The following is a 14,978-nucleotide window of genomic DNA, read 5'->3' on the forward strand; positions in this document are numbered from 1 at the left end:
ATTTTATTTTTAAGACCATAAGATGTCTCTCAATTTGAATGCATAATTTTATTGCCTAGGAGACCAAGGGATTCTCTTAGAATAATCAGACTTTTTTTCTTTTTTAATCTTCATTTGAGGACATGCTTAGAGAGAGGAAGGGGGAGACAGAGAGACAGAGACAGACATTGATGTGAGAGAGAAACATTGACCGGTTGCCTTCTGTACACTCCCTGAGTGGGGATCAAACCTGCTACCCAGGTATGTGCCCTGACGGGAATCAAACTGGCAATCTTTCAGTGCATGGGACAACACTCAACCAATTGAACCACTCTGGCTGGGCAATAATCATGCTTTTGAGAATGCTAAGGTATTTAGAACCCAGATATTTACACTCTATTTTAGTCCATAATTTTAAGGGATAGGAAAATAGAGTTATTGATTAAAAGCTGTTTGGTGCTCAGGACTAGAAGCTACAGTTTGGTTAATAATGACTTTCATAAAAGACTGAAAACTATGCCTGGTGTCTTCCATTAGCTGTCCACTTCAGCTCTCCCTGCAGAAATCTGACCTTACCCCTTTCACTGGAAAGTCGCACATCATGCTCTAATTGCCTCCTTGGATTAAAAATTTAGTGTTACCTTTGTTTATTTGTTTCCCTTTATGTCTGTATATTGCTGTATATGTCAATGCTAGACATAACAAATTGGCAATCCCCAAATGGTAGAGCAAATAAAAGTGTATTGTATATATTTTAAGTTGTTTTGAAATAACCTTACGTTTAGAGTAGTGACAGAAAATTTAAAAGAAACCAACTTGGAGAATAGTGTGTAAAAGTATTGCACGGGGAGTCTGAATGTTCTGTTTGTACATGATACATTAGTGCCTGTTTCCTGTCCACATTTCCTCATGCACTATTCTGCTTTCCTTTTCTGTTAGCTTCCCTCTTCTTCAACGTGGGGTCAGCAGTCCAATACAACAGCATGTCAGTCCCAGGCAACGTTGTCATTGGCTGAAATCCAAAAACTGGAAGAGGAACGAGAACGGCAACTTCGGGAAGAGGTAAATTTCAAAAGTAAATGTGGTCCAGTCCAACAGTGTTACAGATTAGCTAGTGTGATTCTGGATTAGTGAAGATAATTATTATTGTCAGATTGCTGTGTGTCTGAATTGCATGTAATTTTTAAACTCCTTAGCTTACAATTTGGTCATTCTAGCAAATAAGGATCTAATAAGAATAACTAAGATTGGATAACAAATATCCAGTTATCTTAATTATTTTATAAGTACCGCGCGCTAACCGATTGCGCCACTGGAGCTCCAATCTTAATTATTTTAATGTAGTTCTTAAGAGAATAACTCATGGTGTTTCAGAATTGTGAGTTCTATGCAGATATCCAGTTGTAAATTTGAATTTTAGAATGCAGAATACATTCTTCTGTAGGGTGTTGGGTTTTTTACTTTCCTAGAAAACCATAAAATATGCCAATATGAGAAATTAAGTCTCTGCTTGTAAGTCTGTATCCCGTAGTAGTTGTAAGTTGATATCTTTAGGATAGTAAGGATATAAAAGAATGAAAGAAGAAATGGAGGGGAGGGATACAGTTCTTTATATGAGAAAATGAGTAAGTAAAATGGTTTGGTTCAATATGCCATATATTCATCCATCCCTCCCATATTTGCTGAGTACCTACTCAGTTATAGTTAGAGTCTAAGATTATAGCTGAATCCAAAACAGGCAAAATTCTTTGCTTTTATTTTATTTTATATTTTTATTGATTTCAGAGAGGGAGGGAGAGGGAGAGAGAGAGAGAAACATCAATGATGAGAGAGAATCATTGATCGGCTGCCTCCGCATGCCCTCTACTGGGGATCGAGCCACAACTCAGGCATGTGCCCTTGACTGGAATCGAAGCTGATGCTCTATCCACTGAGCCAAACTGGGTAGGGCCAAAATTCTCCGCTTTTTATAAAGCTTACCCTCTAATTGAGAGGAGATGACAATAAAAGTTGTTAATGGTAGTGATTGGTTGTCTAATTTTAGCTAGTGCAATCTGGAAAGGCCTCTGAAAAGGTAGCATAAAGTACAGAGTCTTAAAAAAAGTGTGTATGTGGATATGATTGAAGGCAGAGTAGTCAGTTTGTTACAATGCAAGCTGTCATTTTAGAGCTGAGTAGTATCATTTACTGAAGGCCACGGGTGCACAAAGAGAAGTGGGAGTTGTCTCTACATATTCACCATGTAGTGTGCTTGACCTCATCAAATGGGTTAAAGTATTTCATCTTTAAAATTACCTTATTTCCCACCCTCTTCAGATAGAGAAAGACTGAACTTACCCTGAAATCATTTCTTTTTTTAAAAAGCTTATCAACAGCCCTAGCCGGTTTGGCTCAGTGGAGAGAGTGTCAGCCTGTGGATTGAAGGGTGCCAGGTTCGATTCCGGCCAAGGGCACATGCCTGGGTTGCAGGCTCGATCCCCAGTGTGGGGTGTGCAGGAGGCAGCCAGTCAATGATTCTCCCTCATCAATGTTTCTGTCTATCTCTTCCTCTCCCTTCCTCCCTGAAATCAATAAAAAATAAATAAAATTTTAAAAAGCTTATCAACAAATGGATACATAGCAGAGTATATCATCAACTTTTAAGGCTAGAAATTGTTCCATAATTTTGGTCTCTGCTGAATGAAAAATAATAGTAGTTATCAGAGAATCACAGGTCTTGGTCATCTTTTTATCACAAGTTAGGCATTGCTTCATTTATATTTTCTTTGAACCATAAATCTTTGTTTACTTTTTAAAAGATATGAAATGCTCCTCAATAGATATTTCTCATGTAGGGAGGCCTAAGATAATTTTATTTTATTCTTTCCTGGGAGGTAGCCTTTTCAGGACCCTCCAGTCTATTCAAATCTGGATGCTCAGGGCTTGATGTGCAGCTATTCTGTTTTTCTTTTCTTTTGTTTCTTTTTTAAAATTGATTTTAGAGAAGAAGGGAGAAGGAGAGAGAGCTGCCCAGTTGTATTGGGTGGGGTGGGGCAGGTAGTCTGGAGTCTCACTACTGCTTTTTATAGACCTTCAGCCAGTCTTCCTCTGTTTGAGATCTCCATGCCTCTATCCCAAGCTTTCTGTATGAATTAACTCATTTCTGAGCTTCCTTTACTTAATTTTCAACTTATTGGGTCTTTTACATTGGCTATCATTGTTTATCTGCTTTCCAGCTTTTTAGTTGATTCTGTTTTCTTTGTCCTTATGGTTTGTACTTTAAAATTTTTTTTCTGTCATTTTGGTAGGGCTTTAGGAAATAAGCATGTGTTTCATTTCTATGCTTAACCAGAAGCCCTACTTAATTTTTAAGAAGTAATTCTGCATTTGATCTTCTTATTTCCTCTTAGTAGCTTTAGCAGTCAGATGTTTAATTTGGTATCGCTACTATATATTTGCACTCCAGTTAGTATACTGGGCATGTGTAACAATTATTTTTGAAACTGGAATCTTGAGCTGGCTTCCATTTCTGTGCAGCAACAGAGGCGCCAGCAGAGGGAGCTGATGAAGGCTCTGCAGCAACAGCAGCAGCAGCAACAGCAGCAGCAGCAGAAACTCTCAGGCTGGGGGAATGTCAGCAAACCCGCAGGCACCACCAAGTCGCTCCTGGAGATACAACAGGAGGAAGCCAGGCAAATGCAGAAGCAGCAGCAGCAGCAGCAACACCAGCAACCAAACAGAGCCCGGAATAGTACGGTGGGTTCATTTTCCCGAGCTGTCATTCTGAGGATGGGTGTTGTGAGTTTCTCTTTTCTGGCTTTTGTGTACTCTTTTTATCTTTTTTCATATTGTTAACTGTAATCATTTGTCTCTTTTTCTTTAACAGCATTCCAACCTGCACACCAGCATTGGGAATTCTGTTTGGGGCTCTATAAATACCGGTCCTTCCAACCAGTGGTCATCTGACCTAGTTAGTAGTATCTGGAGTAATGCTGACACTAAAAACTCCAACATGGGATTCTGGGATGATGCAGTGAAAGAGGTGGGACCTAGGAACTCAACAAATAAAAACAAAAATAACGCCAGTCTCAGGTAGGGCTCAAAATGATCAAACCTATACTCCTTGATGGGTTGGGGGAAGGGACGCTTGGGAATTGGGATATTGGGTGGGCAGAGAAAGGTAGTTATTTAGGTTCTGCTTATTTTCATCTGTGTCTAAGCACATGAGGTCATAGTTTGGTGACCTAGGGGCTCCTACTGCTGGGCACTTAGTCCATTGCCTGTCACATGGTAACCACTTAGTAAATATTAGGTATATTATATTTTTGTTGTTGAACATTTTTCCAAGATATTCTCTAGATCTTAATGTTTTTTTCTAAATATATATTTTTAAGTTACTTATACTAAAATAAGTATAATAAGCACTTCTGTAATGGCCTTAAACCTGTTTATTTTTATGATGTTAGTTATCTCTCACCTTCATCTTTCTTTCCTCAATATACAGTGTTGTTGAATGAGCATGGGTTTTAGTGTTAAGTGAAACATGAACTGAAATCCCAGCACTAGCACTTAGCTGTGTGACCTTGAGCCTCAGTTCCCTCATCTGTAAAATGAAGATAAGAATAACTTCATGGGTATAGTTGTTAAGATTAAATGAATACATGTGAAGTAGTTAGTAAGGTGCCTGGCACATAGCAGCTACTTAATAAATGGTAGTGTTGTCAGATTGTTTCTTCTCAATTGAGGGCCTAATAAATTACGAATAGGATGCTAAATATCTGCCAGCTCATAGAGGACTGTGCTTTTAGACCTTTGTGTGCAATATCTTTATTCCCTTTGATAACCCAAAGAAATATTAGTATCATTTTACAGATGAGAAACCTGAGGCTTAGCGAAATTTAAAGAATTAACAGAGCACACATAGGAAGAATTGAATCATTTCTCTGAAAAGAAGCCCTATATTCACAAACTAGAATGTATTTGCTGAGACTAGATTTTAAAGGGGTATTGAGTAAACCCTATCCTACCCCAAATCCAAATATTTGAATTTTTGGAGCCAAGCATTGGATTATTGGATAGCCATCCAGTGTTGCCAAAACATTATTTATGGTGTTGTAGTATAATCATATAGTAACAGTTTCTGGGAATATAATATTGCCCTATTGTTTTGCTTTAGTAAATCTGTAGGTGTGTCTAACCGGCAGAATAAGAAAGTAGAAGAAGAAGAAAAGTTGCTGAAGCTCTTTCAGGGAGTAAATAAAGCCCAAGATGGATTTACCCAATGGTGTGAACAGATGCTTCATGCCCTTAATACGGCAAATAACTTGGATGGTAAGAATTGGGGAGGGAAACCTAGCATGTGGGATGGCAGAGCAGGACCCACAAAGAGGTTGGCAAACTGGAATGATCTAATGGAGGTCAAGTCCTGCACCTGCCATAAAAACGTGGCTCTTTAATCGTATATAACTTGTGACAGAAGCCCTATAATACTGTGCTCAAATAGATTATCAGAGGTTGCCAAAAAGTAAATGCTATCTCTGGCTGTCTTATGGTGTATAAGACAGAAGTGGTCATAGTTCCTTACTGATCATTTTATGAAGGACAGTGCCAACTGGGCAAGTATGAAGGAAAGTAACTGTTGTGGTGAGGACAAAGGTCAACCTGGGCAAGAAGAGGTTGAGGTGATGTTTGAGCTCTTCCCTTCCTGCCTTGGGGGTGGGATGGGAATTGTGTGACAGAGTAAGTAGACTTAATTTTGTATAGCATAAAACTAGGGCCAGTATGTGGAAGTGAAAAGGTTTCAGGACAATTTGAAGAAAAACTTGCTAATTGTTAGCTGTTCACAAAGAGAATTTTCTGCCTTATGTAGAAGTGAGTCTCTCCCTCACCCACAAATGTTTGAACAGAGACTGGTCAGCTTGGTGTTGGGAATTCCCATAGTTACTAGACCACGTTAAACCAGTCCACCTCTGATGTGTCTTATCTAAAACCAAGGATCTTTAAAAACATAGCATTAAAGGGACTGAATGGGTCTTTTCAACATTGTAATAATATCTAATGTTCTAAAAGAGCCAGAAAAGAAAAGTAGTAAATAATAGTAATGGCTACCATCCATTAAGCACCTACGATGTGCTAGGCACTCTCTCGGGGTTAACGTATGTTATCTCAATTATTTAATTTTTGCAGCAATTTTATAAGCTCCCTTTACAATGTAGATGATGTTACCTACATTTTATAAATTAGGAAACAGAGGCTCAGAATGGTTAAGACGCTCATCAAGGTCACACAGCCAGCAAGTTTTAAACCCATGTCTGTGTAACTCTGACACTTGTGCTTTTCTCCTACACTACAATGCTTGGTTTCTCTCTAAACATATGACATCTCAGTGACGTGAAAGGAGGTGATGGCTGTATCTTTAGTATCTGTCGAGGTGTCTGGTACATATCATGGCACTTAATAAGTATTATTTGAATTTAAAAAAAATGAATACCCAGATGACTTCAGTCTTAGGCAAGCAGTTGTTTCAATTGACATAACGTTTAGTAAAACTAAGCATGTGTGATATGTCTTTATTTGACTCTAGTCTATTTCAGATAATTTGAGATACTGCAATGATATTGTTGTTTTTTAATTTCTAAAGTAGATTAAGGACTATTTAATACAATAGCTATGTACCTTTTAAGTTTCCGTCATCAGTGTCTGGGTTGAGTTGACAATATATTAAAAACTGAAGCTGATTTTTTGTTATGTGATATTTCATTATTACTCTTTACATCTTTTCCCCTTTCATGTTGCAGTTCCCACATTTGTTTCTTTCCTGAAAGAAGTAGAATCTCCTTATGAGGTCCATGATTATATTAGGGCCTATTTAGGAGACACCTCTGAGGCCAAGGAGTTTGCCAAGCAGTTCCTCGAGCGTCGTGCCAAACAGAAAGCCAGCCAGCGGCAGCAGCAGCAGCAGCAGCAGCCACAGCAGCAGCAGCAGCAGCAGCCACCACAGCAGGTAGGAGGTGGCAGGGAGTGCAGCCCCGTGCCTGAGCATTTATTCATACCTTGAAATTCTGAACAGCCAGAGAGATGAAAAGTAAAACAAGGATACCATTTTTGTATGTCAAATGATCAAAGCTGTGGTAGATTTGATATTTTTAAATTACATATCCAGAGATCTTGATGAATTTCTCAGATAGCAAATATAACCATTCATTCGCTGTTAGGCACACTACCAGAACCATTATTATTGGTTCATATACGTGCCTCAGTCAAATTGCAAATTTCAACTTGTCACAGTCCCATAAATTTGGTTTAGAACAGTTAAAATCTACAAATGTTAAATCTCCAGTGCTCAGGAACCACTTAACCCAGTACTGACAATTTCCTATGTTTTTGGTGGGGATGTTAAAGGTACAATCAGTTCTTGTTATTGATAGTAGTGTGTTCTGTGAAGTTGCTGCCAATACTGAATTAGTGAATACTGAATCATTGTTCCTAGGGGAAATAGAGGGTTAGCTTTTTGCGAACCTGTGGTCACAACATTTTTGTCAGCTGATCAGTATGTAACCTTATTTTATGTGAGTTTCTGTTTCAAGATGCTTTATTTAATATAAAGGGGTGGGCAAAAGTAGGTTTACAGTTGTGGATGTGAAAAGGTTATTCTTATATTCTTATTATTGTATTACTTATTTGTACAACTTTTTCCTACCCCTCTATTGTTGATTCCTTAATATTGAACTCACAGCCAGCACACTCTTAACTCATGCCTGAATGAAGCTTATCTAACACATATTTTCCATAAGGCAGGTAACAGCCTCCTTGTGCTTAGGAACACTAGACAGCACTTAACACTTGGGGGCTATTTTAAACAATGAAATCACCAACAAAAAAGGACAAAAATGTGGAAAACATGACACTAAATAGGCTGAAAAAGATGCTTGTTTACAGTATGAGAGCTGAGATAAGAAGGCAGAGTATTGCTCTGATCTACCTCAACTGCGAATGTGTGCCTCGAGCAACTCAGACTTTTCACTGCTCTGACATGTACATGTCCAGAATGACCACAAAAGCACTGCTGATATTGATTTAAGGGTTACAAATAAATTACAGTAAGGACAGTAGTCCCCCCCCCTTATCCACGGGGGATATGTTGTAAGACCCTCAATAGATGCCTGAAATTGTAGGTAGTACTGAACCCTATATATACTATGTTTTTTCCTGTACATACATACCTATGATGAAGTTTAATTTATAAAATAGGCAAATAAATGATTAACAACAGTAATAAAATAGAACAATTATAACAATATACTATAACTAAAGGCCCATTGCATGAAGATTTGTGCAATAGGCCTTCTTTCCCCTGGCTGCCAGCACCAGTTTTCCTCTGGCACCCGGGACCCAGACCTTCACTCTGGCCACCGCCTTCCATCTTCGCTCTGGACATAGTCTTCGCTGCGGCTGGAGCCTTCAGTCTTTGCTCCTCGTTCCAGCGGGAGTCTTCAGTCTCCGGCCAGAGCTGCTCCTGTAGCTCCTTCCGCCCCCCACCTTCCCCTCATAGCTTTATCGCTGCTTCACCTGCAGACCTCACCAACGGGCTCCTAGGTCCCGGGGTGCCGCCTTGCCTGCGCCCGGCTTTCCGATCACGATCACCATCACGGGCCGCAGGCAGGGTGGCTCCTGGGTCCTGGGGTGCCGCCTCGCCTGCAGCCCAGCTTTCCGATCACTATCACGGGCTGTAGGCAAGGCAGCTCCTGGGTCCCGGGGTGCCACCTTGCCTGCGGCCCAGTTTACAATCACGATCACGGCCCCAGGGTCCCGCCGCCCAGGGCCACACACGGGGGTCCCAGCTGGGGGCCGGGCTTAGGCGGCACACGGGGGCCCGGATGGCGGCTCGAACTGGCCTGCCCTGCCTGCAGTATGCAAATTAGCTGCCATCTTTGTTGGCGGCTAATTTGCATATCACGCTGATTAGCCAGTGGGAGGTGTAGCGAAGGTATGGTCAATTACCATGTTTGTCTATTATTAGATAGGATAAAAGTTATGTGAATGTGGTGTCTTTGGCTCTTTGATAACAGATCTGATACCAAGGTAGCTACTAAATGTCTAATGGGCAGGTAGCAAGTACACAGACAGCATGGAGATGCTGGACAAAGGGATGATTCATGTCCAGGGCAGCACTGAGTGGGGTGGTGCAAAATTTCATCATGCTACTCAGAACAGTGCACAATTTAAAACTCATGAATTGTTTATTTTTGGAATTTTCCATTTCATATTTTTGGACTGTGATTGCTGAAACCAAGGAAGACAAAACCATGGATAAGGGCGGACTATTGTAGTGAATTTATAAATGTGGAATCCATAAATAATGAGGATACAAGTTTTTTGAAAGACTAACTGGCATAATTAAGGGAGAGGCTTAAGAATATTCATATTCTTTACTCACATAATTCTTTTACTAGAGATAATGTTTGTTTTATAGGTCACTTCTGGGAACATGTAAGATATAGTGAAGTACAGGGCATTTGAAATCCATTTGAGTAGAGGGCTGATAGGGCTCAACTGAAGGAAAAGTGAAAAGATGTAAATAGGAACAGCACTAGGAAAAATATTTTGAGGAATCAGAAGAGAAGACATTCTATAGCAATGCAGACGGTCCTTTGCATTTGTAAAGTGGCTGACTCTGCTGAAATAGGAAGGCAAAGGTCCAGGGCATGTGCATCCAGGCTCATCCTTCCACAGGGCTTTCTCCACCCACCCTGCCTTCAGCTAGCTCACTAAATCTTTATCTCAGTGTTTTTTGTTTTGTTTGTTTGTTTTGTTAATTCTCACCTGAGGACATTTTTTCCATTGAGTTTTAGGGAGAGAGGAAGAAAGAGAGAGAGATTGGTTGACGTGAGAGAGAGACATTGATTGGCTGCCTCATGCACACTCCCCCATGGAGCCTGGATTGAACCTACAACCCAGGTGTGTGCCCTTAACCGGGAATCAAACTCGAGACCCTTCAGTGTGCAGGCCGATGCTCTAAGCACTAAGCCACACCAACCAGGGCTTGATCCCAGTTTTGAATAAATTGCTCTAATAAGTGCAACAAGCAAGTGTGAATTATCTGGTAGATCATTTCATAGTTGAACCAGTTGGTAGAAGTATGGATAATGTTTTAAGACTAGACCCCTTCTGGGATTGTCAATAGGAATAAAGTACAGGGCATTTACTTTATTTGATATGATGGTACCAGTTGGTTTGCAGCCTGTTCTCTCTGTCTAGGGGCCCAGAGAACAAAGGAACCTTCCGCTTTGGGTATGTTAGGGGTGTAAATTGCCAAAGTCAGAGGTCTGTTGGTGATTTCATTTGCTGTATATTGAATTTCCTAGTGGATTGTACAGACTCCGTGTAGACCTGAGAGGTTTTGAACGCTATGCTGTCATAGCAGGGTGACACCTGGAGTTACCACAATAGGCTTTGTGGAGGCATAGCGCTTAAATGGGATGTCCAAATCTAAATGAAGGAGAAGGGTGGCTCAGTGGATTACTCGGGTTCATAATTACCAGAATCTGAGGTAGACTTTTTGTTTGAAACTCGTAGTTGACAAGGTGAGGTAGGGCAAATCAACCATTCTCTGAGGGTGGGCCAAGCCTACATGCATTGTGTAACTTCACTTGTGCCATCTTGTTTCACAGGACTCCGTGTGGGGGATGAACCACAGTGCACTCCATTCAGTATTTCAGACCAATCAAAGCAACAACCAACAATCCAATTTTGAGGCCGTACAGAGTGGCAAGAAGAAGAAAAAACAGAAGATGGTCCGAGCAGATCCCAGTTTATTAGGTGAGCACAGGTCTTAAGTCTCGGCTGGGTATTGGGGGAATAGCAGGCTAAGCAGTTCTGTGGTAGGATGTTTTTCATGAAGGGAAATAATTCTTCTACCAAATTAATTTTTTTTAAAATATATTTTATTGAATTTTTACAGAGAGGAAGGGAAAGAGATAGAGAGTTAGAAACATCGATGAGAGAGAAACATCCATCAGCTGCCTCCTGCACACCTCCCACTGGGGATGTGCCCGCAACCCAGGTACATGCCCTTGACCGGAATCGAACCTGGGACCTTTCAGTCCGCAGGCCGACGCTCTATCCACTGAGCCAAACCGGTTTCGGCCAAATTAATTTTTTTAACCAGTTCAAAGTAAGTAGTAAATATTTACTGGGTGTCTCAACGCAAGAGCCGTGCCTCATGTGCCATAGGGACTAGATTCTATGGTGCTTTATACTTTAAAGCCTGTTTCATATTTAATATTAATTTTCCTAGAAGGCCCTTTCATTTATTTGGAAATAATGATAATGGAGAATAGTAAAAGTTATTTACAAACTTAAATGCTGATATGTGTGGAAACTGACCATAAATCCAATCAGGTGTTCAGAGAAAAGAGCCAGTGTTGGTTGATCATGTGTATCATGTGATTCTCAGAATGATTGCTTTATGAGGTGATGTTCCAGTTTTCCCAATGAGTAAACCCCAGCCTAGAGGATTCAGAACATATCCCAGTCACCCAGCTGTCAGCATGGGCTGGGATTGCAGAGCAGACCTGTTTTCTTTCCACTCTTCTGTGTTAGCAACAGCTGTTCTTGTCCTGCAGTGAAGACCAGTGTCTTCACACAAGGCAGCTTCATGGAAAAGGTGACACTTGAATTGGGACTTTGAAAGACTAGCAGGAAGGATGGGGAATGGTGTTTCTGGGGTAATAAAAAGCATAGGCAAAGCTGATGGGCTGCTAGTGTTCCTTAAATTGGCCTAACAGCCTACATACAACGATAAAATTATTATTCATTTATGAGTGTAAAATAGGCTATTATAAATCACGCTGTCTAGAATAGAATGGTTTGGGATGTTGGCTTGGTTAGGAGGCTGCAGTATAGACCAGGTGAGTAGGATTTTGGAATGGAAGATGGATTTGAGGAATTTTAAGGATCTCAAACTTTAAAGAAATTATGTGAGTGAGAGGCAGCCTATTGTTCTGAACCTAAGAGAATGTGGGCTTTAGAGCTAGGAATCCTAGGGGATAGAATTGGCTGGCCAAATTCTGGGAAGGTTTGGCAGCAGCAGGAAGGATAGTGTTGGCTTTTGCTAAAATGATAAGCAAGCACAGTGAAGTGGAGTGAGCTTTAGGGGAAATGATAGGGCGTTTAAGTGTTGGATGAGTTGAGTGGGAAATGGCTGTGAGACTCCAATGGAGAGACCCGCATGAGAGAGCTAATAGCACAGCAAGAGGGAAGTTACAACCCCACTCTGCCTTGGACAGAATCCACTTTCCTCCAGAGGTTTCCTGCCCTCGAGAAAGCAAATGTTAGGAACAAAAACTTTACTTTGAGCATTGCCATTTGGAGTTAATACCTGAACGCTGGCTTTGGGAGCATGGAGATCTGGTGAAATTCTGTTCTTTCTGCCTGTCTTGAAAGTTTATATTAAGGCTGGGTAGAATAGACCAAAATTTTATCTAGTTTTGACAGAAATAGATGAATATAAATTTAAAAGTGTTTCTAAAAGTCTGGTTGTGGGTTCTAGCTCAGAATCCCATGCTATTTAAAGGCTAGGCTGTCAGGAAAAAGATTCCTTTGAAAATGAGGCTTAAGTATTGGGTTAAGTATTTGATCTGACCCCATCTCCTATTACAGATGTAAGAAAAAAATGGGACTTAAAATCTCCCTTTAGGGGAATGAGAGGTCATTTTAAAATAGAGTTTAAGGAATCTGTATATGTTAAAGGGGAAGAAAAAAAATCCAAGTATTAAGGAAACTCACTTGGGTAGTCTCTTAGGCCATTTTATGAAAATTTCTTTTCAGCTGAACCTCCTTCTGGAAATTCTTTTGATAATTACTAATTTCTGCCCTTTACCTACTCACTTTCACATATTATTGTTTTAATTTATATATGCCTTATTGATTTACAGATTAAGAAAATTAATAAATACCTGCCAGTTACAGGTTTCCCACGCACAGAGTAGGAAACAGGCTTTAATTTGATCCAAAAGTATCCATTGAAAAAATAGATCAAAAGAGAGCCATGCTTCTAAAACAAACCCTCAGAAGGGTGCCCAGTCTCATTTTAATATCTTCCATTGTCTACAAGCTGCCATTGTGAGCCAGCATCCTGTGCTTAGATATTACAAATACAGTTGACCCTTGAATAACATGGGTTAGGGGCATAGACCTCCTGCACAATCACAAGTCTGAGTATAATTTTTTACTTCCCCAAAACTTAACTTCAGTCGTCCCTTGCATCTGTGGAGGATTGGTTCCAGGACTGGTGCGGATACCAAAATCTGAGGATTCTCAAGTTCCTTATATAAAATGCCGTAGAACAGTGTATATACAGTCTGCCCTCCGCATCCACTGATTCCCAATTTCCAGTCAAAAATACTGTTTTCCACCGAGGTTGTCTGAATTCATAAATGTGATATCCTGGGATACGAAGGGCCAACTGCATACTTAGTGGGGGGAAAAAAAATCCACCTATAAGTAAGTGAACCCGTGCAATTTAAACACACACAGTTACCCAGTTACCTCTCCTTATAAAAACAGGGTCTCAACTCAGCCAATGTGGCTCAGTGGTTGAATGTTCAACTTATGAACCAGAGGTCATGGTTCGATTTGTGGCCAGGGCATATGCCTGGGTTGTGGGTGCGAACCCCTGTGTGGGGGTGTGCAGGAGGCAGCCAGTGATTCTCTCTCATCATTGATGTTTCTATCTGTCTCTCCCTCTCCCTTCTTCTCTGGAATCAATAAAAATATATTTAAAAAAATAAAATAAAAACAGGCTCTCAAACCTTAAAGAAATTGTGTGAGTGAGAGGCAGCCTGTTCTAAACCTAAGGGAATGTGTCTTTAGAGCTAGGCATCCTGGGCTTAAATCCTCGTTTGCATTGCCGTGGGTGTCCTGGTGTCCCAGAGCTTTCCTTTTTATCAAATGGGGAAAATGCCCACCTTACTGGTTTTCTATGGCAAGTAAATGAGACCATAGACCATGTCTGAGAAAAGCCTTGTAATCAGCATATTATGGCAATAAATAAATAACTTTTTTTGCCGCAGGCTTATTCTCCCTTCCTGTCTTTTTATGGTTAAAAAGTAATTTAGTTTGTGTTATTAAATTTTCACTTTTATTGCCTGTAGTTAATTATTGTTTTTATCACATTTCATCTGTTCTTGAGATATATGTGACATCAAAGAAAAACCTGCTTCAGAATAGATTAATAGCTCATTTCTTAGACTTGTTTCGTGTTTAGGTGTTTATAGTTACCTAATTAAACCGTTATTTAAAAATACAAACACTAAGCCTTTCGTTATTTTTAAGGGAGAAAGTCTTGTGGGCTTTGGGAACACAGTTGATGGATAGAACTCAGGTTGGGGTTTGGAGTCCTTAACTCTCCCAGACTCAGCCCTGTAAGCAGCTTGTACCACAGCCTCCCTGGTTAATAAACAGACATGCTTATGTTTTCAATTCATGATATTTTTGAGTCAAGAATGTAATATAATTAAGCTGTTTTTATTATGTAGAGCATTTTTTGTTTATTATTGGTACATTTAAAAAATGTATTTATTTGAAAACTTGAACATTGGGAACAAAAAGGAGGAGGCAGAAAACTCAAATAATATTAACAGAACTGCTTTTAGACTGGAGAGCATGACTTGTTTACTTTTTGATACTCAAATAGCAGCTGAAACAGTTTGGGATTTCATTTAGGGTGGATAAACTGAAAGCTTTTTGGGAGTCACTCCTTCCAAAGAGGCCTTGTAAATAATTTTATTTATCAATCTCTGGTTATGGAGTTTATGCGAAAATTACATACATGTGGCTGGTGGCATTAGGTTTTCAAATGTCAGTAGTGTTTGTGAGTACTGCTTGCTGCCTTCAGTGCTAGTACTGTTATTCTATTTTTGTTGTTGTTGTTGTTAATCCTCACCCAAGAATATTTTTCCATTTTTTAGAGAGAGTAGAAGGGAAGGAGGGAGAAAAACATCAATGAGAGAGACACATCA

The 14,978-nt window shown here is 40.0% G+C and overlaps 1 protein-coding gene across 12 annotated transcripts in view; it reads left to right on the plus strand.

Annotated features, from left to right (window-relative positions):
* GIGYF2 (GRB10 interacting GYF protein 2) overlaps positions 1 to 14,978 on the plus strand; it is a 130,358-nt gene that overhangs the window by 112,174 nt on the left and 3,206 nt on the right. For 10 of the 12 annotated variants that reach the window (XR_002831661.1, XM_014463811.2, XM_014463783.2 and 7 more), the window contains 6 exons: positions 919 to 1,041; positions 3,496 to 3,714; positions 3,845 to 4,050; positions 5,135 to 5,289; positions 6,756 to 6,961; positions 10,629 to 10,776. Coding sequence is in view for 11 of the 12 variants with exons in the window: in XM_014463811.2 (XP_014319297.1) it covers positions 919 to 1,041; positions 3,496 to 3,714; positions 3,845 to 4,050; positions 5,135 to 5,289; positions 6,756 to 6,961; positions 10,629 to 10,776 (1,057 nt within the window). In the remaining variant the exon portion in view is untranslated. Of the gene's footprint in view, positions 1 to 918; positions 1,042 to 3,495; positions 3,715 to 3,844; positions 4,051 to 5,134; positions 5,290 to 6,755; positions 6,962 to 7,693; positions 7,752 to 10,628; positions 10,777 to 14,978 lie in introns of those variants that run through there. The other 2 variants (XM_023762462.1, XM_023762480.1) reach the window with 2 other exon arrangements.

This window comes from Myotis lucifugus, unplaced genomic scaffold (genome assembly GCF_000147115.1).
Source record: "Myotis lucifugus unplaced genomic scaffold, Myoluc2.0 scaffold_3, whole genome shotgun sequence".
NCBI classification, from domain to species: domain Eukaryota; kingdom Metazoa; phylum Chordata; class Mammalia; order Chiroptera; family Vespertilionidae; genus Myotis; species Myotis lucifugus.